At 45.5% G+C, this 22419-nt stretch overlaps 1 protein-coding gene and 1 non-coding gene across 4 annotated transcripts in view; both read left to right on the forward strand.

Annotated features, from left to right (window-relative positions):
- Positions 1-2316: 2316 nt before the first annotated feature.
- The window catches only part of LOC136520673 (ubiquitin-conjugating enzyme E2 28-like), a 30084-nt gene continuing 9981 nt past the window's right edge, over positions 2317-22419 (forward strand). The window contains exons 1-4 of one of the 3 annotated variants that reach the window (XM_066514285.1): positions 2317-2600; positions 11418-11545; positions 12039-12143; positions 12399-12629. In XM_066514285.1, coding sequence (XP_066370382.1) covers positions 2531-2600; positions 11418-11545; positions 12039-12143; positions 12399-12479 — 384 coding nt within the window. In that variant the 5' untranslated portion in view covers positions 2317-2530 and the 3' untranslated portion in view covers positions 12480-12629. Of the gene's footprint in view, positions 2601-11417; positions 11546-12038; positions 12144-12336; positions 12630-22419 lie in introns of those variants that run through there. The other 2 variants (XM_066514287.1, XM_066514286.1) reach the window with 2 other exon arrangements.
- Positions 14267-14338, forward strand: TRNAK-UUU (transfer RNA lysine (anticodon UUU)). Its single transcript has one exon. It is a non-coding gene; the product is annotated as a tRNA-Lys (tRNA).

Consider the following 22419-nt stretch of genomic DNA (forward strand, 5'->3'; position numbering starts at 1 on the left):
TAACATAGAGGGCAGACGCTCGTGCACATGTAGGGAGGAGCCAGAGACAGGGCCATTTCTAGAGACATTGAGCGTTAACATGACTGGTCGAGGATTTGCATTAAGTATAGCTGTATGTAATCTTTAAGATGGTATACATGGACAAGCGTTATTTGAAGAATAATCATGACGAGGATGTTGTGGAGAAACGTCATAATGAAAATTGTGTTAAATATAAATATTAGAAGTGTACTTATCTTTGATAGAAATCTGGTCGGTGGCGATGAAGTTGTCCGGTCCTCAAGCTTTTTGGCCTGTTGTGACGGTGGTCGTGGTTGTCATAGCGCCATTCTTCGCGGCAATCATCATTGCGACGTGGTCTAGTGGTCGACGGGTTGGAACTTGGCGGAGCCGCTCGGGACGTGGTCCGTGGTCGAAGCTCGGCGGAGCTGCTCGGGACGTGGTGGACATGGTCTGTGGTCAGAGCTCGGCAGAGCTGCTCAGGACGTGGTCGACGTGGTCGAAGCTTGGCGGCTTGCTTGACAACTCGTGCGGTTCACTGGCTCAACATGGCTCGCTCAGCAACTCGACGTGGCTTGGTCATCGACTTGGTCGGAGTTCTAGTGACGCCATGATGGCTGCGCAGCTCCTGCCAAAAGCAATCGCGTAGATGTAGATATATCTAACATATATTTCATAGAATAATTAATTAAAATAGGAAACATGACTTAGCTTGCTTCTCATATGCCAAGCATGTATGTATCTTCCTGCATGATGTACGGACATATGCAAACCAATCTTATCTAAAGTTGGCTTCCTTCCATGTAGATGTGTGTATATACGTAGATGCATGCAAGCTACATATTCTAATTAACTTTGCATAGCTTGCGATCGGCCCTGTGTGTGGCATGGCTCTGTAGATTGCATGTACGTCTGGTTCTTGGTTTGGCATTATTGGATCTTTGGCCAAATAAACACAGACACACGACCAATTACCACCGCATGTCTGCACGATTAATCCTGTACATCATGCATCTGTAGTCCGTATGGTGGTTCTTGCTTGTCACGTACTAGATCGTACACCTCCTTTTTTTAATTGCCTGGAGCTTTCCTTGACCACACGTTGTGGCATCGTGAAGATCTGGCATGGAGAATTTGGTCTTGCATGCTGGTCGGAGTTGACAGAGGCTAAACGCCGGGATCGATCTTGACTGGGACAGATCGCTGCGGCAGCTGAAGTCACCACGGGTGGTGTTGATAAAGAGGATCTCATCTGATTCGCCGGAAGATCAGCACGCACAACCCCTAAAAGGGGACACCTACCTGGCGCGCCACTGTCGACGAAATATGGTCGGCAGTCCACCGAGGGGGGTGCCCGTGGTGGTAGATTATCGGTAGACGGTGCGCGTAATCAGGAACCAGATGGTTACAGAGGCACAAGACACAAGATTTATACAGGTTCGGCCGCCGTGTTGGCGTAATACCTACGTCCTGTGTCTCATTATTCTGTATTGATTGAGGTGAGATCTATTATGATCTGTATAATCTAGATGATCTGTCCTCTAGGGGGACCCTTGCCCCTCCTTATATACTCCGAAGGGACAAGGTTACAAGTAAAGTATCCAATTTGGTACAATTACAATATAGCGTGCTCCGCACGCTTCATCTTGCGGACGGAGCCACCTCCGATGGTGCGGCCCATGTATACCCATGAGGGTATAGGGGGTCTATTCCCCTACAAGGACCCATCATGAGATAAGAGGAGAGATGAGAGCTTAAATATATAGAAAAATATGACACGCTAGTATGCCACATCAGCGAATAAATATCAACCTGGTTGACATGGACATGTGGTGCACCACTTAACTTAAAAATGCATTTTTAAAGTTGAATGACCTAATTAACACACCCTTACACGTTTAAGCGCCACCCGTACATTTGATTCAAAAGAGAAAAGATATCAACACAATAACATCTATAATAAAAAATAAATACCATTAAATTAAAAATATATTTTTATTAAATTTAGTTAAAGACATAAATATTAATATCATTTATTATTAATTTAGTCAAAGTTAAACTATTTTTTACGGATATAAATCGTATTTTTGTGTGGACAGCCATAAGTCTACCCAACGCGTCGAGGACGAAGCGACGACTGACTTGTAGTTGAATGAAGTCGTCCGCGTACGCGTAGCCGAGCAGAGGCAACCAAGCAGCTCCGGATCTTGAACGGACGGTGAATGTTGAGAGGTAACGGCACGCGCTTTGTCTTGGTTTCGCCCACCCTTCCGGTCCAAACCAAACCGTATGTCCGTGTGTGACAAGAAGCTTCCAGAACCCACTAGCTCCATCCTCCACCAATCCCATCTTTGCCTGCACGACACCTCCCTCCCTCTTCCTGTCCGTATTTATACATCCCAGTCTGTCCTTGCTTGTTCCTTCCTGCTTCTCCATCGAGTTGGATTGGGTTCTAAGTTGGGCTTTCGGATAGTTGTGGTGTGCACGGCAGTTCTGTGACTTGCGAGGAAGAGAGGAGGAGACCAGATCCATGGCGTCGAAGCGGATCCTCAAAGAGCTCAAGGACCTACAGAAGGATCCGCCCACCTCATGCAACGTAGGTGATTTAGATTTCACCCGCCCTTCCTCTTTCACTGCTATAGCTTTACTTTTTTGAATTTTCCATGATGGGAGACGACTTCTTCCCTGTGTTTGGTTGTCAGCGCGGTGCAATTCTTCATGCATAGTTGTCAGATCTGCGTATACATCCACGGTTGTAAATAGTGATCGTAAATTTTGAACGGTGTAGGTTGTTGGTGGGATAACGGGCATGTGTTGTGTAATTGTGTAATTTAGGAAAAGAATCGTAGCTTGTCTATAACTCTATATGGTTCATGTGGACATACGGGTGTTCATTCCTGCCATCCCTCTAGGTTTGCTTGTCAGATCTGGAGAGGGGCCTGCCTCCTGCTAGTCTTTTTCATGTTTAGGTTCCTGCATCAGGGTCGCACAAGGTAGTTACATCGTCCTGCCAGTAAGAAATTCACCTTTCTGCTCAGACAGGTTGAGTAATTTTGTCGGCACCAAGCAAGTCGTTGTTGTTTAGATAAGTGCAGCACTCATGCACCATGGTAGTCATGTACTTGAGCATGCAAACCTACTGAGTGCTTCCAGGGCCATCAACCCCTACACTGTTGTTGACAACCAAAAATGTTCATTTTGTGAAGTTGTCAAAATGTGAAACGGACTCCACCATTGCGTTCCTCTCATTGAGACGGTCAAGAAACATATATGAAATGTCTAATTCGGAGTTCGGGTGAAGAAGTTATGCCCTCGGAAAGATGCCTCGTTGTCGGGAGTTCCGACCCAAGTCGGGACTTCCGAGTGTCGGAAGTTCCGACGTGTGTCGGGACTTCCGGGAAGCCTGAAGAAATCTACTCGAGTGTCTAGGGTTATCCTTATGTCGGGAGTTCCGACAAAAGTCAGAAGTTCTGACTGTCGGGAGTTTCAACTCGAGTCGGGACTTCCGACACAAGTCGGGACTTCCGACTGGACTTCCGACATACCTGATAGAAAATCCTGTTCGGATCTGGCCTTTTGGATTCTGATCCGAACTGTTCTAAACTCGTGGGAAACTTGGAAAATAAGGCTTGGAGAGGTTTCCTACTAGGATAAGACCATCCCCCCTCTATATATATATATGAGAGGATCATGGCCGATTGAGTTACCATCTATCCAATCGACAAACAAATCAATCTATTACCTCTACTCCAACCCCTTTTACCCTCTTCTCCAACCCCCATGCTGTTCATCCCTTGATCCAACGACCAAGGATCGTGCCCTAGGCTTGCCGGCCAACCTAGGGCAACCCGACGACGTCCTTGCCCTGACGGGGTCCCTCCCGGGCGAGAGCCTCAACGGTTTCTTTGCTAGTTTGCCTAAAAACTAGCTGGTTCTTTGTCACATAAGCACGTTGGTTATCCTTTGGTGGTTTGCTTGTAAACCTCTCCATTCTTCACCACGAAAGATTGACATCCTCGCTGCGTTCTTCGGTCCATAGCGGCTCGGGCGTCCAAGGCCCTGTTGGTGTTTGATTCGGATCACTTCCGACGTCAACACATTTTTTGGTGACTCCGCTGGGGACGATTGGTTCGGCTATCTCTTATAGCCGATCTCTCTGACCTAGCCTTACTCCTCATTGATCTATCTTATTGTGCTTGCCATTACCTTGCATCTGGCCCAAAATGCCTATCGCATCTGGTTTTGACCCCTTTTGATCTTGTTTGCGATTTTGCAACAAGTTGCGCTGCTTATCGGAAAATTCAGCAAGGCGGTCAAGTTATAAATTATGAAGTACCAAGGTGTTGCATCACAATATTACTACAATCACCCTAAGGTACAACTTGCAAATGCATCTTATGATCCTAATAGTTATTTTGCAAGTTCTATGAGCTTTCATGTTGGTGTTGCTAGCTGTAATGATACTAGATATGTTACATCGGCTAATACTTTTGTTAATGCTCCTCATCATACATATCATAATTATAAATATTATGGTCAAGAGCCAATGCATGTTGTAAATTCTTTGAGTTTTGATGCTACTAGCAACATACAACACGTAAATTGTTATTCATCGGCTATAAGTTCACAATATGTGGTTCCACCACAAGACATGCCGATGAATGAGAGAATTGGTTATAACAATGCTAATTATTTAGCCAATTGCTCTAAAAATTCAGCACCGTATGCCAATGCTCCTATTCATAATTCGGCTCCATATGTTACTCCCAACTCGAGCCGAATTAATGAAAATCCAGCAAGGTGTTTAAGTGCTAATACTTACGATTCGGCTTCACGTGTTACTAGTAACCATAGCCGAATCAATGAAAATTCAGCACCTTATGCAAAGATCAATGCCCACAATTCGGCTTTGTATTACGCTCATGACCATAGCCAAATTAGTGAAATTTCAGCAAGGCATTCGAGTGCTAAAACTTGTGATTCGGCTCCACATATTGCTAATAATTGTAGCCGAATCAATGAAAATTCAACAATGTGTGCACTTGCAAACAATCATGATTCGGCTTCATTTGTTTCTCTCAAATCAAGCTGAATCGATAAAGATTTAGCCCATGCTAGGAATCCATATGGTTCCTCTAAATGGAAGGTGCCCACTTATCATAGACCGTACCCATTATGCTATGATTACTTGAAAACTCCTAATGGTTGGTGGGTACCTGATTTTTATAAATTTAGTGGTGAAGATGATAAAACCACTATGGAACATATTAGTATATATCTCTCACAACTGGGTTTTGCCGGTAAAGAAGACTATATGAGAGTGCGAAATTTTCCTTTATCTCTCATCGGTATTGCCTTTGCATGGTTTACATCTTTGCCACAATGTACTATTGGTTCATAGTCTCAATTAGAGGAGCAATTCTATGAATATTTTGGAAAGACTAAAGAAAAAAGGCCGATCACAGTTGAGTCATCGGCTAAAACAGGATTGCTAGTGGGCATGAAAGAAATAATTGATTCAGATGTAAGCAAAGGTTCGGCTACAAAAGCTGAACAATACAATATCCTTTCCAAATCAATCACATCTCAAAAAACAAGTCTTGCTATAGAAAAACATGGAAAACGCTAGAAACTAGCTAGACTTGATTTTTCAGGAGTTAAAGGGGTTGTACACTAATCAAGTGATTACCGCATCAGTGATGGAGATGAAGCCCCTACAAGCAACAAATGAGGGCTACCTACCTACTCAGAATTGGCTGAGCCGACTTCAAAGTCAGCTGAGTCGATTGTTGCCTGCCCTAAGTCAGCTAAGCCGACTGCCCCTACTAGTGCCCAAGTCGGCCTAGCCGACTTCCAGTCGGCTAAACCGACTTTCTCAGTCTTGGCAGCTGTCGATGCATCTTCGGATGATTCGGCACTTATTGTTGATTATTCTCTAGAGATGAAGAGCAACATCATGCAAATCAAGGACGTGCACCTTTCTAACATGATCAACAAGGTAGAAAACACAAATATTTTGCTCAAATTCCAATCTGGTCATACTATTTTAATTTCTACATCTATTAGAGATATCCTTGCTAATTATTGTAATAGACCGATTGAGAATAGCAATTTATTTGTTGATGATAAAATAAATTCAGATTCTATCGGCCAAGACATTGTTCCATATGGCAAGGCCAATAGTGGTAATTCATCAAAGCTAAAGCTTCCTATAAGCAATTGCAAAGGTGTGGCCGAATGGATTGATAATAAATCCGATCCATTCATTTGCCTAGCTTTAAAGCCGACACCACAAAAGAACCGGCTAAAGAAATCAAAGTGCACCTTTGACTTTACTTTTTGTGATCATGTCTTTGATGTCTTGCTCAAGAATAATTTTATTAGAATCATTTATCACAATGTTTTGCCATCTGTTAAAAATTTAGAAGAGCTTACATATTGCAAATGGCATAATTCATCTGATCATAATACTTCTGATTGCAACATGTTTCGTCGAGTCATCCAGTCGGCCATTGATATAGGACGATTGAGATTTTCTGAAGCTCAACACATAGACCAATTGGATTCAATTGGTCTTGATGGCAAACAGGTTTCGAATCGGCTTGCATTAGCCGATTCACTCAAAGCTCAAAGCTTGAACGCCCAAGAGAGAGATGTGGAGCCCTCAAGTGAAGGCAAGGTTGTTGTTGATGAATTGCAAATAGAAGATATTCCAGAGGACAACAAAGTTATCACAGTTCCAGAAGACACTGGGGGCAGCTAAAATCTCTCCAACCAAAGCAAAAGCCGATTAATCTTGTTGAGCAAGGGGAATTTGCTAAGAATCCTCCTTTGGAGCATGCCTGTCAAGATGGGGGAGAAGGAGGATGCTCATAAAGCTAATGGAGGTAAAGGTCATGACAAACAAAGAAGTAGAAGGCCGAAGCTTAGCTTCAAGGAACTTCTAGCTAAATATGAGAAGATAGCAAAAACAAATGTCACCAATCGGCCAAAGAAAATCCAATTATCAAAATTGCCTCCAAAGCAGAAGTCTCAAGAGTGGAATTGGCAAGGAGATAGATCTCATGCTGCAACAACATATTCTCCTTTTGAGCAGCCAATTACCATGTCATATGGACCACAGCCCGTATATTTTCATCCTTATTCATCTTGGGTTGGTTTGATCAAGAGGCACATGTTTCATCATATTTTAGGCCACAATATATAGAGTATGTAGCTCCTAGACATTTAGAGAGATCATCATCTTGTAAAGACTAGTTTGATCAAAACCGGTCTAGAGCTCAACCAAAGAAGAAAGTGGTAAAGCAAGTTTACCGCGTGAAGTATGATGGCCGAAAGAAGAAAAGTTCAGATCTGAATTTAACAATCGAAAAGCTGATTACATTGTTGAAAAATCCGGCTATTGATGGCAAAGAAGTGAGGAAGTCATCTATTAATATTCTAGGTGACACATCTGAACAAAAGAAGGTGGGAGTGCCCAAAATCAAGAAAGATTTACCGCTGTCCAAAATAAAAATAAAACCGATATACTCAATCGGTTTACCAAAGTGGCAAGAAAACAAGATACAAAAGCTTAGTACAGAGAAGCTAAAAGAAAAAGGCTTGGCATGGGTTTCCAAAGCAAGTATTCAAGCTTAGAAGGATGATGTTCAAGCAAGTGGTGCAACAAAAGCAAAGGAGAGAAGGAGATTCAAGAAACAATTGCCAAGTTGGAGGTTTGCACCAAATCATTAAAATTATTGGTCATGGCATCATCCATATTCTTTGCCTATGCCTATGTGGAATTCATTCCCCGGTATGCATGGTTATCCCTTAGCTTCTTATTTTGATCCTTGGTGTGGATCTTTATGTTATAGAGGGTTGCCAAATTATTTTACTTATCGATGATTAGGAGCTGAAATATTTATTTTGGTTATGCATGCTCTTGTGGATGAATTCATATGGCCGATATTTTGATATCGCCCTTAGTGTAAAAATATAGCCGATGAATGCTTGCGACCATCGTGCTATTAGAAAGCCCCCATGGATTTTACTTTGATGGCCTTAAGGCCCAGGGGGCATGATATATGCATTTTGATTTACTTCATGGATGTGACAATATGATTAGTCGGCTTGCAAATAAGGCCAAGGTGTTGGCATAATCATTATTTCTCACAATGGTACTATTGGAGACATCAAGTCAATTAAAATTATATATGCACCAACATTTGAGCCGAATGTGAAGTTTTCTTATTCGGCTTGGCTATATTGCAATCCATGGGGTATAACATGTTGAAGCCTATGGTGATTCCTTGCTGGTGGTACAACAAGTTGCTAGTGAATTTCAATGTTTAGAAGAATCACTAAGAGCTTGTCTTGATGCTTGCCTTGATGTTATTGATTATTTTGCCGAATTTCAAATTCGGCATATTCCAAGGCATGAAAATCAAAAGGCCAACATGTTAGCTCAGCAAGCATCTGGCTATGATGTCAACGGACATAATTTCTATATTCAAGAACAGCCGATGCATGAAGATTTCAATTTTTCCTATGTAGGTACAGACCAGTCGGCTAAGCTGACTGACCAAGTTGGCTCAGCCGACTACTCTCTTGCTATGGCCAAGTCGGCTAAGCCGACTGCCCTAGTTGGCCAAGCCGACACCTCTAAATCGGCTAAACCTACCAGCCCAGTTGGTTCAGCCGACTCTCCTGTGACCAGCCCAGTGAATTCGCCTGAAAAGCTATCAAATCGGCCCGATGTAACTTCCAGTGATGTTGGGGCCGATTTAGAAGATTGGAGGACTCCCTTGTTGAGATATCTACGTGATCCAAGTGCCAAAATTGATAAAAGTGTTCGGCAGAGCGCTTTCAAATATGTATTGCATAATGATGAGCTCTATCGAAGAACCGCCGAAGATTTGCTGCTTAAGTGCTTGGGATCAGATCAGGCAAGAGTGGCTATGGGAGAAGTCCATGAAGGCATCTGTGGTACGTATCAATCGGCCCCGAAGATGAAGCGGTTATTGCGTAGAGCCGGTTTCTATTGGCCTACTATGATGGCCGATTGTTTTCGCTACTATAAAGGTTGCGAAGAGTGCCAGAAGTTTGGAAATATTCAGCTTGTGCCTGCCATTGTGCTTCATCTTATTATCAAACCATGGCCTTTTCGTGGTTGGGGGTTAGACTTCATTGGCCAAATATATCCCTCATCTTCGAAGGGACACCGATTTGTGTTAGTTGCTACATATTACTTTACTAAGTGGACCGAGGGAGTTCCTTTGAAGAATATGACACACAAGGAAGTAATTAAGTTCATTACTGAGCATATTATTCATAGATTCGGCATCCCTCAATCATTAACTACAGATCAAGGGACATCGTTTGTGTCTAAAGAGGTGAGAGAATTTGCCGAATTATATAAGATCAAGTTACTCAATTCATCTCCATACTATGCTCAAGCCAATGGCCAAGCTGAGTCTAGTAATAAGACTTTGATCAAGCTCATCAAAAAGAAAATTGAGGAGAATCCAAGGAGATGGCATGAAGTTTTGTCTGAGGCTCTATGGGCACATCGCATTTCAAGGCATGGTGCTACAAAGGTTACTCCTTTTGAGTTAGTATATGGCCAAGAGGCCGTGTTGCCTATTGAAGTGAATTTGGATGCATACAGGCTTGCTAAACAAAATAATTTATCAGCTATTGTGTATCATGATTTGATGATGGATAATATCGATGAGGTGACTGATGTGAGATTAAAAGCTCTCAAAGAAATAGAGAAAGATAAAGCTCGAGTTGCCAAAGCGTACAACAAGAAAGTCAGGAGCAAGTCCTTCCAAGTGGGAGAATTGGTGTGGAAAACCATACTACCAATTGGATCGAAGAGCAATCAATTTGGCAAGTGGTCACCGAATTGGAAAGGTCGTGGTCAAAGTTATATTCAAAAATTCATATGTGCTAGAGACATTGCAAGGTGAACGTCTCACGAGAGCAATCAACGGGAGGTACTTGAAAAGGTACTTTCCAAGTGTTTGGCAAGAAGCCTAAGTGCTCACCAAACAATGGCCGATACATGTATCACCCTTAGAAAAAATGGCTGATATATACATCGCCCTTAGCCACTGAGCCTGAGATGGGAATCGTCACTGTTTGGTTTTAATTTATTTGATTAAGTGTTTTCAGGTTTATGCATCATTCACCTGAAAATAGGGGGGCATACGTTGACAACAAAAATGTTCATTTTGTGAAGTTATCAAAATGTGAAACAGACTCCACCATTGTGTTCCTCTCGTCGAGATGGTCAAGAAACATATATGGAATGTCTAATTCGGAGTCCGGATGAAGAAGTTATGCCCTCAGAAAGATGCCTCATTGTCGGGAGTTCCGACCCAAGTCGGGACTTCCGACTGTTGGAAGTTCCGACGTGTGTTGAGACTTCCGGGAAGCCTAAAGAAATCTACATGGGTGTCTAGGGTTATCCCTACGTCGGGAGTTCCAACAAAAGTCGGAAGTTCCGACTGTTGGGAGTTCCGACTCGAGTCGGGACTTCCGACACAAGTCGGGACTTCCGACTGGACTTCCGACATACCTGACAGAAAATTCTGTTCAGATCTGGCCTTTTGGATTCCAATCCAAACTATTCCAAACTCGTGGAAAACTTGGAAAATAAGGCTTGGAGAGGTTTCCTACTGGGCTAAGACCACCCCCTCTATATATATGAGAGGATCATGGCCGATTGAGTTACCATCTATCCAATCGACAACACAAATCAATCTATTACCTCTACTACAACCCCTTTTACCCTCTTCTCTAACCCCCATGCTATTCATTCCTTGATCCAACGACCAAGGATGGCGCCCTAGGCTTGCCGGCCGACCTAGGGCAACCCGACGACGTCCTTGCCCTGACGGGGTCCCTCCCGGGTGAGAGCCTCGACGGTTTCTTTGCTAGTTTGCCTGAAAACTAGCCGGTTCTTTGTCACGTAAGCACATTGGTTATCCTTTGGTGGTTTGCTTGTAAACCTCTCCGTTCTTCACCACAAAAGATTGACATCCTCGCTGCGTTCTTCGGTCCGTAGCGGCCCGGGCGTCCAAGGCTCTATTGATGTTTGATTTGGATCACTTCCGATGTCAACAACTGTGACACTAGCAAATCTAGTATGCTGATGTATGTACATAACAACAGTCTTCAGTTGTACTTGTACACAGAGGCCGTGTTCGGCTTACCTCATATTCGGCTTGTTCGGCTTCTTTTTTCAGCCGGAATAGTGTTTTTCTCTCACAACAATTCAGCCGGAACAGTGTTTTTCAGTCAGTTTCAACCAAATTTCAGACCAGCGAACGGGGCCAGAACTAGCAATTATGTTTGTGAAAGATTGAAATTCAAGTTTTAGAGTATCAAATCAATGTGTGACTAAAATGCATTTCTTTGTCCATCTACAGGCCCTGTTGCCGAAGGTATGTTCCACTGGCAAGCGACGATTATGGGTCCATCAGATAGCCCATATGCTGGTGGCGTGTTTTTGGTCACTATTCACTTCCTACCAGACTACCCATTCAAACCACCGAAGGTACATAAGTGTTGTCTCTGCTTATTTGTTATTTGTTGTGGGCACAGTTTTGTACAGTATATAAGACCACGGCTTGTTTCAATTTCAATTAGTTTCTATTTATTTATGCACGTCAGTTCATATGAATTATTGGACCCCCATTCCTGTTACACCAGTTGTCCACTTATTTCCTAGATGTCTAGATCCCAATTAGAAGAATTATTGGCATGGAACACAACTAATTCTGAATTTGACACTTATGTGCAGTCAACAAATATCGACACTGTCCATGACATGTTATAATCTATGCACGCATACTATGATTTCTGTGAAATTGTGAGCTCTTTATTTTGCCATTCCATTCTACACTGGACCACTGGTTTGATTTAGCCTGTTTAATGTGAGAACCAACCTTGTTCTTTGCAAAATTTAGCTCTATCTACATATGCGCATTAGCAATCCAACTTTATCTGAAATACCTATCTGTGTGCTCATCATTTATTACATTTTGCAGGTTGCATTTAAGACAAAGGTTTTCCATCCAAATATCAACAGCAATGGGTGCATTTGTCTTGATATCTTAAAGGAACAATGGAGCCCTGCTTTGACAGTTTCTAAGGTTAGTATTTATTCTATTCTCCATGTAACATTGCTACAAGCTACTTCAAGATAACTCTAGTGTAGCCTATTTAAGAAGTTGGGATCATCTAGAAGATTCTGTAGATTAACCAAAACATACCCACCTCCTGTACACTTATTTGTCAACTTTTCTAGTTTGCATGTTTAGCTAATACATGCCCACAATTTTCAAGTCCTCCTCTCAATGTGTTCCCTTCTAACGGACCCAAACCCTGATGATCCATTGGTCCTAGAGATTGCTCACATGTACAAGACTGACCGCGCGAAGTACGAATCTACTGCTAGGAGCCGGACTCAGAAATATGCAATGGGCTGACATTGCTGGCTGCCAGGAAGATGATGACCTAGTTATCTGCTCGTTACACAAGCTGTGGGTCTGTCCTAGGTCTAATGCACTGCCTTTTGTAATCGAAGCCATGGGTCTAAATTAAACTGTCCATTCATGCATCGAACTATTGGTCTATAATGGAAGGCGAAACATTAGTCCCTCGCGTTGTCTGTGGTCCAATATTTTGGTATTTTGGGCTGCTTCGATGGTTTATATGACTTGATAGTTTGGGTCTTCCGCTGGTGGTTGGTGGTGGTCTGGTGGACATGGACTGAAAGTTCGCATCCTCAAAATTCCAAAACTCGATGGTTGTAAATTTTTGCTGCCGGACACGGGGTTAGAACTTGGAAGCTGCAGATTTTACACACTGATCGGATGTAGAATTTGGTAGTTCTGCCGGCCTGATGTCCTTCGAAATGGGTTTGTGATAACGGCCTTAGTGAAAATAACGAAAGTGTTGAGTTGGGTCTCATCCGGATTCCGGAACCGCACGTTCTCGCAGCCCGGTAAAACTAAACTGAATTTGACTATCAGTTAACCAACTAGATAAGACACCACGACTTACCAGTGGATGCAAAACTCGCATTTCAGTAAATCATATATATTCCAAAATTATGCATTTAAATTCAAATTCTGATTATCTGTTTCTTCTTTTATTTATCTACTTACTCCATGTCAAACTATAGTCATTTTAACCTTGTTCTGAGTCAAATTTCTTTTTTAAAAATTATACAAACATATATAGCCCAAACAAGATCCATTAAATACCTCATGAAATATATATTTTATAGTGTATTTATTTAGTAATAGTAATAATATTGTAAATATTAATATATATATATTTATGAACTTGGTTGAAGTTATACATGAGACATAAAACGATGTCAAAAGCATCAATCCTCGATCCAGGAACATTGTCTACAATTTGAGGGCATATGCCATTTTGACACTACCGTGTAAAAATCTATCACTAGTAGCATACCACATTTCTTAACCCCCGCCGACCTAAAAACTTTGTGACCGTGGTTAGATAAATTTAACTTGGATTAAATTGAAATAATTTGCAATTTAAAACAGAGAGAATAGATTATGAATGCACAAGGAGGCACAATAGTGAGGATCCATATCATGCTCGTCACCTCACGGACAGGGACGGAGCTTAGTTGAGGCTAAAGTGGGTCATGGTCTCTGCTAGCCTACCTTAATCTCCATTGACTAAACAGTAATTTTAGTCTTGTTCATAGGTTTTTAGAGCTCAATTGCATAGATTAGGCCCCACCTATTTGTTCAGTGAAGCTCCGTCACTGCTCATGGACACCACGACGGTGGTAACAGGGAATCAGGCATCACGGGTGGCCTGTCCAAGCTGGAGCGGTAGAACTATTCTAGAAGGGCGTGGATGGCGTTCGGAGTCAAACTATGTGACGTCCACCTTGGTTCTGCTCTGCCTAGTGCCTAGGTCCGCTGATCCTCCCAAGCAACGCTGATGACATGGCTACGTTCGGCTGTATTATAACCCGATTTATCAGTTATGGTATAGTATTTTTCTCTCTCAATAAACTAGTCGTATAAATCAGCACAAGCGACTTATAGACCAGCCGAACATGTGCCTCGCTAAAGTATGGTTGGCTTGTGGTTCAAAGACAGGTGCCAGACGGCCACCATTATATTCTGGCATCATGGATGGCATTTTGCACGGAGGCTCCATTTATTTCACAGCCTTGTAAGCATGGCGGCACCGTTAAGTAAACTTATCAAATATCTAAGTAACAGTTGCCGTCCTAGCTCAGTGGTAGAGCGCGTGGCTTTTAACCACGTGGTCGTGGGTTCGATCCCCACGGACGGCGTATTTTGAATTTATTTGGACAATTTCCATTTGTCATTAGGATTTTCTTTCTGTTCTGTAATTTGGATGCAAAGAAAACTTGTTTTTATTCATTTCTTTTTGAAGAAAGATCTAACGGACGGCGTATTTTGAATTTATTTGGACAATTTCCATTTGTCATTAGGATTGTCTTTCTGTTCTGTAATTTGGATGCAAAGAAAATTTGTTTTTATTCATTTCTTTTTGAAGAAAGATCTAATTTCTTTTATTTTCATTCTTATAAGCATGTACTCACTCCTTCCTAAAATATAAGGGGTCTAAATTCTTCATAAGTCAAGCTATGTTAACTTTTGACCAAAATTTTACGACATCAAATTAGTATCATTGATATATATTTTCATAATCTACATTTCTTATGTCATAGTGTTAATACTCTTGTATCTATAAATTTGGTTAAACTTTGCATAGTTTAACTTAGAACAAACTTGAATCTCTTATATTTTAGTACGGAGAACATAATACCCGCGCAATCTTTTTAATATGAGATGGTAATATCACGTAGCATCTTTCTGTCGGTGTTTCGAGTTGCCACCGACTAGTAAATTTCTAATATTATGCGTCTAGCTCGGATGGTGTGCTAAGAGGACACGAGGTTTATACTGGTTCAGGCAGAATGTCCCTACATCCAGTTTGTTGCTGCTGCTCGTGTTACTAACACTGAAAGTTCGTAGTAGGAGTTATAAACGGTCGAGAGAGAGACAGGTCCCAAGTCTCTGGTGAGAGGAGCGAACGGGTGCCGAGAGCTCGGTCGCTTTTCGGCTGTGTGCTTGTGTGTTCTGATCGGTTCAGGGTTCGATGGGTTCGAGTCCCCTTCATGGGACACCCTGCTTTTCCTTTTATAGGCCAAGGGAAAGCACGGGTTACAGTGAAGGGAAAAAGAGGAGAATGAGAAGGAGAAGACCTCATCCAGGATCGCCAGGTCCTTCTTTTCTTTCACGCGGTCCCACCAACCCTGTAGACGTCAATAGGGACAGCTCCACGTCGCGGCCCTGTCCGTCACTGGCACCAAACGCAGGCGTCGTCTCCCGATCGTGGCGCTCCACTTCATCCTGGTGGACGTTGTGCTGAACTAACGCGCCTTTCCGTGCTCATACGAGGGTTAGGCAGAACAGCACCGGTACGCCCGACGCTATTCCTGATGTGAATCCCTAGGTATGGCCCGTCATGGCCACGGGTTATATCAAGGCGTGCCAATCATCTCCCTGGTGTCAGAGCTTTGACCTAGGCCCTTCGCTTGGACTTGGAGTGGTTGGCAGCGGTATGGGTCTCCATTGGGCGAGACAGATCCTCCAGCCTCGAGGTCAGTCGAGGCGGAGTCCCCCTAGAGGCCGAGCGAGGCGGAGCGTAAACCCAAGGGTCGAGGGAGGTGAAACCCGCCCCCAAAGGCTAGGCGAGGCGGAGCCCACCCCTAGAGGTCGGGTGAGGCGGAGTCCACCCTTAGAGGCTGGGCGAGGTGGAGCCAGCCCTCAGAGGTCAGGCAAGGCAGAGCCCGCCCTCAGAGGTCAGGCGAGACGAAGCCCGCGGCATCGGTGTCAGGCGAGGCATAGCTCATGGCCTCAGTGTCGGGTGAGGCGGAGCCCGCCCCCAGGGGCCGGAGGAGACGGAGCTTGTGTACCTAGGGTCGGTTGGAGCTGTAGTCGCGCTCCTAACTGCTTGGATTAATCAATGTTGGTGGTTATTAGCTCCTCCTCTTTGGGTACCCTAGTATTGGTCCCCGATAGTAGCCCCCGAGCATGCGGAGGAGTAGAATACTCCTTTAGAGACTTTTTTGAATGGGAGGACTCTGAAGGCCTCGACCTTCTTTTGTTGCCCACGGTGTGACCTAGGGGCGGTGATTCCCTTTCCTCGAGCCCCCTCCCATAGTAGGGCCCCACTCGAAGATCAGTTCGTCTTTGCTATTGCCTTCCCTCAAATGTTTTTTCTGATAAAAATAGAGGGGTCGAGCCAAGCCATGATTTCCCTCTAAGGATGAATCATGGCACCCGGTGAACTATTAATGGGCTAGTCTAAGTGGGGCCCCTGGTATCACATTCGTGGGGATCCAGCTTGGGTCAGCTTGGTGACTGACCCCAAATTCTCTGCGGTTAATCTATATAGTTCTCGGGTCCGTTCGACCGGTCCCGAGGGCTAATCGTAACCGGCCGAGACTCGAATGTGGGTCAGGATGCCCACGGCACTCATGAGCCCGAGTATTGGCCGCTAGCGGGCCCATCCGTTTCCACCTCTCACCCTAAAGGTGCCTGGAGCAGTTGTCAAACCTATTGATGGGCCAAGCTATGAAATCCTGGGCCCAGTCAGGCCATAGAGGTGCTTTTAGATCCGTATTCCTTTTACTTGTGATGAGTCATGGCCTGTACGAAGAGGCAAAATGTTTGATGAATTTTCTAAGGGAATAGATAGAGATTGCGTGCGCACGTCCCACGGCGAGACGTTGTAGCAGATCATGGCAGGCACAGAGATCTGGGCGGGCGGTTGGTTTCCTTGCATCCATCATCCCTATAAAACCAAAGGGTTCACCCCTCGAATTCCATACCTTGCATCCTTGCCTCCACAGCCATGACCGCCGCCGCCAATCGCTCGGGTCTCCTGTCTCTGCATCCTTGCCATCGTCGAGCTCGCATCCACCCACCCCCATCTCCAATGGACCCGTGGTGCCACTCTGACATCACCTTCTAGCGCATGGAGGGCCTCGTCCATCGCGATCTTCTCTATGTGTGGACCATGGCCGAGGAGTGGCTACAGCCCGATGAGGAGGACATGTCGTCGCCCCCCGATGGCTATGTGGTGTTGTTCGCCCACTTCCATGAGCGTGGGTTTGCGATGCCCGTCCATAGATTTCTTCGGGGGGCTGCTACACTACTACAAGATCAAAGTGCAGCATCTCAATCCCGATGGGATCCAGCACATGGCGGTGTTCATCGCCCTATGCGAGGGGTTCCTGGGGATCAGCCCCCACTTTGATTTATGTAGGTACTTCTTCACTGTCACCCTCCAGAAGAAGAGGGAGAAGAGCGACAGGCAGGAGCTACACATGCCAATGGGGTGCACCGGTGTCCAGCTCCGGAATAATCAGGTTGGCGAGTTCCCATCGATGCGGCTATCAACGTCCAACAAGGGATGACACTCGTAGTGGTTCTACCTTAAGAACGACGCCACCGCCCCTCTATCGGAGTTCACCGGGCACCTGATCGAAGAGGCCCCGAAGTCATGGAGGAAGTGGGGCATCCCAAAGAAGGACAAGAAGAAGATCCGAGACCACATCACCGCCATTCACAACATCAAGGAGAATGGCTTGAAGGGGTCGGGTGTCATCGGGGCCTACCACGCAAGGAGGGTGCCGTCGTTGATGATGTGTGCGCTCCCGCTGTATGTGATGGCGCTTGAGGCATCGTTTGATGGAACGACACTCACCGAGGGGGCACTCTCTAACTCTAAGATCGCGCAATGCATCAAGGAGGCAATGGAGCTCTCACAGGATGATGTAGGCGCCCCCTTGATTTTGTCTACCTAGTGCTAAGACATCTTTCGATGCGGCTAGAACCAGGCCACGTCATCTTCATAAGTTTACCCTTCTCATGCCTTCTCTTTAACATATTTCTCGACCTCTCGATACTAACTTTGAGAGGGGTGGGACCAGCCAAGGGACCTCATCTTCATAGATCACCCGATGCCATTGCCAAGGGATTGGTCCATGAGGGCGGTGAATCATGCCAAGGGTGAGTGGCTGAGGAAGGCAAAGGAGGATAAGAAGAGAAAGAGGTAGCAGAAGCTACAGACATGGGAACAGGAGGAGGACACCGACAGCGACGACGATGATGACGATGGCGACGATGACAAGGTAGCTGATGATGTTGAGTGGGACATCTTGAAGATCGAGGATGCACTGATAGGTATTGGTTCATCCTTGTAGGAGTCGGGACCCTTCCCGTTTCGGGGAAGGGAGGGTAAGTTCGGGGAGCCAACGGAGGCGGGACGTACCGTCGGCCTCCCTTAGGAGTCAACAGAGGCTGGTGGCTTTGCTGCCATGCCTGAGATGTCACTTGGAGGTGGGTGGCTCTACCGTCATGCCCCAAGAGTAAAGGGCAGTGAGCCCCTCTGCCTAGGAGTAGGGGGCGGGCTTAAAATGGCCTTGCCCCGATGAGACAGAGCAGAGGTTAGGGGGTTCACCCCCAAACATACCTGCCACCCAATGACGCTGAGGTGAGTTATCAGTTCCTTTGTTTTTTCCTAATTTAGTCAGATTTTGTCATGGCTTATGCTTTTTGTCCCTTTCAGCGTCGGCAGGCAGCGCAATCCTTTGGCGCTGGTGCCGAAGAAGAGCATCACCCTCCAATTGAAGTGACAATTGTCGACTGGTCTCACGCCCATTTCGGGTGGGAGCGGCACCAGTGTGACCGAGTCATTAGTCGATCGGGTGCTGCCCACTGTGGTGCCCATGCCCGCGGCGGGATGGGCGGCCATGGGGGCTCAAAGGGCGCCTTCAGAGGTCATGGAGCAGCCAGCCATGGCCACGATACCGCTGCCGATGATGGGGTGGATGAGGCTACCAACCGCACTCATGGTGCCGACCGTGGTGGATGTGACACAACCAGTCGTGACCCTCCCAACGTAGGTGGAGGTTTTGGCGGTCATGACCGGGCGCAACCGAGGACAGACAGGTCACGACCGGGCGCAACCGCAGCGATGCCTGAGGCACTAGCACGACCCATGCTATCGGTGGCCCTAGTGACAGTGCCTGGTGTGGGTCAAACAAAGGGGGACATGGCCGAGGTGTCCTCGGGAGTGGTTGTGGTGGCAAGGAGGTTAGCAATGCTTGGGACCAACAAGGAGTCATCCCTGGCGCTGACGTCGATAGGTAGCGAGTCGCCCGCATTGGGCAAGCCCCTTCTTCGGTGGACAAATCCACTGGATCCAATATCAACGCTCTTCACCCTCGACGACGACACCGAGAGCATGGAGCGAGAGAGCCTCGACGTGGGGATCGCATCCATGTTGGAAGCCCTAGACCATGCCAGGGGTGCCTTGCATGACGTTGTCATTCCCTTCAGCTAGGTATTTACCTAATCCTACCTCTCGCCCTTTCCTTTCTCTATATATTTTTTATATCCTAACCATCATCTCTCTTCAGTCCCTCATCACTCGTAGCCGGGGAAGTCTCAGTTCCTCCATGAACAGAAGGAAACCTGGGACCGCCTTATCGAGGAGGCGTGGCTACATGGGGAGGTGACCACTTAGCTTGTTGTTGCCTAGCAAAGGGTGGCCGAGCTGACTCCCCTCACCAAGGAGGTGGACGATCTTCGATCGTGGGTGGCCGAGGCCCATCAGCACGATGTTGAGGCTAAGAAGGCGTTTAATGCCTTATCGGTGAGGTCACGGAGGGACGACGAGGAAGTCAACAAGGTCAGGAAGGAGCGGGATGAGCTGCTCCAGAAGGATGCCGAGACTTGCCAGTGGATCCTCGACCTTCTGGCCGAGGTTGACAAGGAAAGGGAGCTAAAGCTGGGGGTCGAGGAGAAGCTCGTGGTCCTAGAGAAGAAGGTGAGCCTAGATGCTATGGTGGTCACTCAATTGCACAAGGAGCAAGATGAGCTCCTCCAAACCACAGAGAGGCTCCGCTTGGAACGCGGCATGGCTCACGAGGAGTGTAACCAAGCCTACTGAGAGTGTGACTAGGCCTGCCTAGAGCACGATGACACACAGTAGAAGGTCGGCTCCCTCTAGGCTGACCTTGGAAACACGATGACCCTGAAGCTTGAGGCCAAAATCATTTCTATCGGGCTAGCCATGGACCTTGCTGAGGCAAGGAGGAATCTTCAGATGGAGAGTGATGAGCTTGGTATCCTAAGCGTCACCCTTAGATCGGTGTGCAATGACCTTGAGGTGGTGCGATCGAAGGAGACCAGTTCGCTCATGGCTCATGCCATCAAGATCATGGCGCGGGTGCGCCAGCTCAAGAGGAATGCCCTTTATGCCAGGGTCAATCAATCCTTTGTGATTACTCATTCTCACTATGGGGACAACATCGATCTAGAGACGATGAGCCATGGCTTCACGCCTGGCTATGAAGTCCATGAGCTAGAGGAGATGGAAGCGGCGATGGCTCCCCTTTCACAGGACCTGATGGATAGGATCAAAGGCATAGTTCTCCCTTGGAGGGGTTTATTAGTTCAATAGGTCAGTCGATCATTCTTGTAATCAATGGACAAGTGCCGACCCTTGTGTATCATTTAAACAAACTTGTTATTTTGTTTCGTTTGACCAAGTCTGTTCTTTTGTTTTGGTACGAACGGATTTGTTTTTCCTCCCTTTTTATGTGTGAAAAGGGGTTCATGTGTTTCGACCCTTCCGTTTGTTAAGATCGTAGAACTTGAGGTGTAGGAGGGAAACTCTGATCACGCTAGTAAGCAAGAGTGCCATAGCCGCTGAGGCATAGGTTTCTCACAGTCCGACCAACCTTGCTCAGTCGTTCGTTTCTGTAGACCTTGCTACTAGGTTTAATGTGAGGAAGGGAGTCTGGCGCGGTGACTATTTCAGAAAGGGTGTATGTATACCCTTATCAGCCCTCGAGTGAGACCTAACCCCTTGCCATTGCTAGCATCAGGTGTCACTAAAGATCAAGGAGAGGATGGCGAAACTAGTAGGAGAAAGCGTATCTTGTTTTCGTGCGTACCCCCTCCCTAGGATCTGAGCCATTATTCTATGACCGCGTGTTTGGTCTCCTTGTGAGTCCAACTTTCCTTGAGCCCTCGCATGTAGCAGGGGTCTAGTTGAGGGTCGGCTCATCTTTGTGATTGTTGCCCCATCCACGGTTTGCACAACCAGAGGGGTTAAGCTAACGTCACTTGCCTCGATGCCTCGAGTGACGCACTCGATGAGCTCGCTATCGGGCATGTTCGAGTGCAATCCAGGTCCGTCATGTCATAGAACCGACCAATTTATAAAAGTACAAGTACAATGGTAGCCTGCAAGTAGTCGCACTGTCATACTTGAACCCAATAAACCCGGTAGTCCATCAAGTACCACGATGGGTCTTGATAAATGATTTACAACAACAACCAAGATTGTACATGATTCAACATACATGTCACATCTTACATAAAGTTCACAGATATATTTCTATCATCAGAGTATGAAACAAAGTTATTACAAACCAAGTTTTATAGATAAAAGCGAAAGTAAATTAAGTTTGAAAGTAGCATTTGCCAACATAGTTTGATACAGTGCCAACATACAATCATAGTCCACAAAAGCATGTAGAGGGATTAATAAAGAAGCCTACCCAAGGCTTACTCCTCATCCACAGCGGGATAGAAGCAACTCTTGCAATAATCATGATACACAATGCCATCTGCAACAATGGGAAATAAACCCTGAGTATGAGAAGGTACTCAGCTAGACTTACCCATCATAAACCAGAAATAAAATGACTCTAAGGATTATGCAAGGCTGTATAAATGGAGATAGCTTGACAACATTTTGCATAAAAAGTGATTAAATCAATTATACAATTATAATTTGGTTACCAAGTTAATTATGACTATCTATCTCTAAATTAGCAACTACATGTGCCAAACATGTGGTTTATCATTTTAAGAGCATACACTAGTAACCATAGCCGGTATTGTAAATCCATGTTCATTCGAACCATCATGTTCCATAATACAGTTACTACGATGCTGGAGCTAGCTAAGTTTCTCACTATCCGGGAGAGACGGCGATTCGAATCGATTTCAACCAGCTAGGAATTTATTCCTAACACAAACCCAGGTAGACCTGATCAACGGTCACCTTAGGTCACCTTTGGTACAACTCAGGTACACATTTCGCGGGTTCGTACGGCGCTGTACAATCGGGGACACCAAATGCTAGGACATTCAGGCCTAGCCTGCCCTTGGGCTCAATCTGGCTCCCCGCAAGGAGCACACAATAGAATGGGGCTCGGCCTAAGTTGAGCTACTCGGCTTCGCGGTCAGAACGAGTTATTCGGCCAGCTAAGTGATAGGCATGCGTTCAATCTTGTTAGAAGTTCCAACAACGGTACGA

This window comes from Miscanthus floridulus, chromosome 18 (genome assembly GCF_019320115.1).
Source record: "Miscanthus floridulus cultivar M001 chromosome 18, ASM1932011v1, whole genome shotgun sequence".
NCBI lineage: Eukaryota > Viridiplantae > Streptophyta > Magnoliopsida > Poales > Poaceae > Miscanthus > Miscanthus floridulus.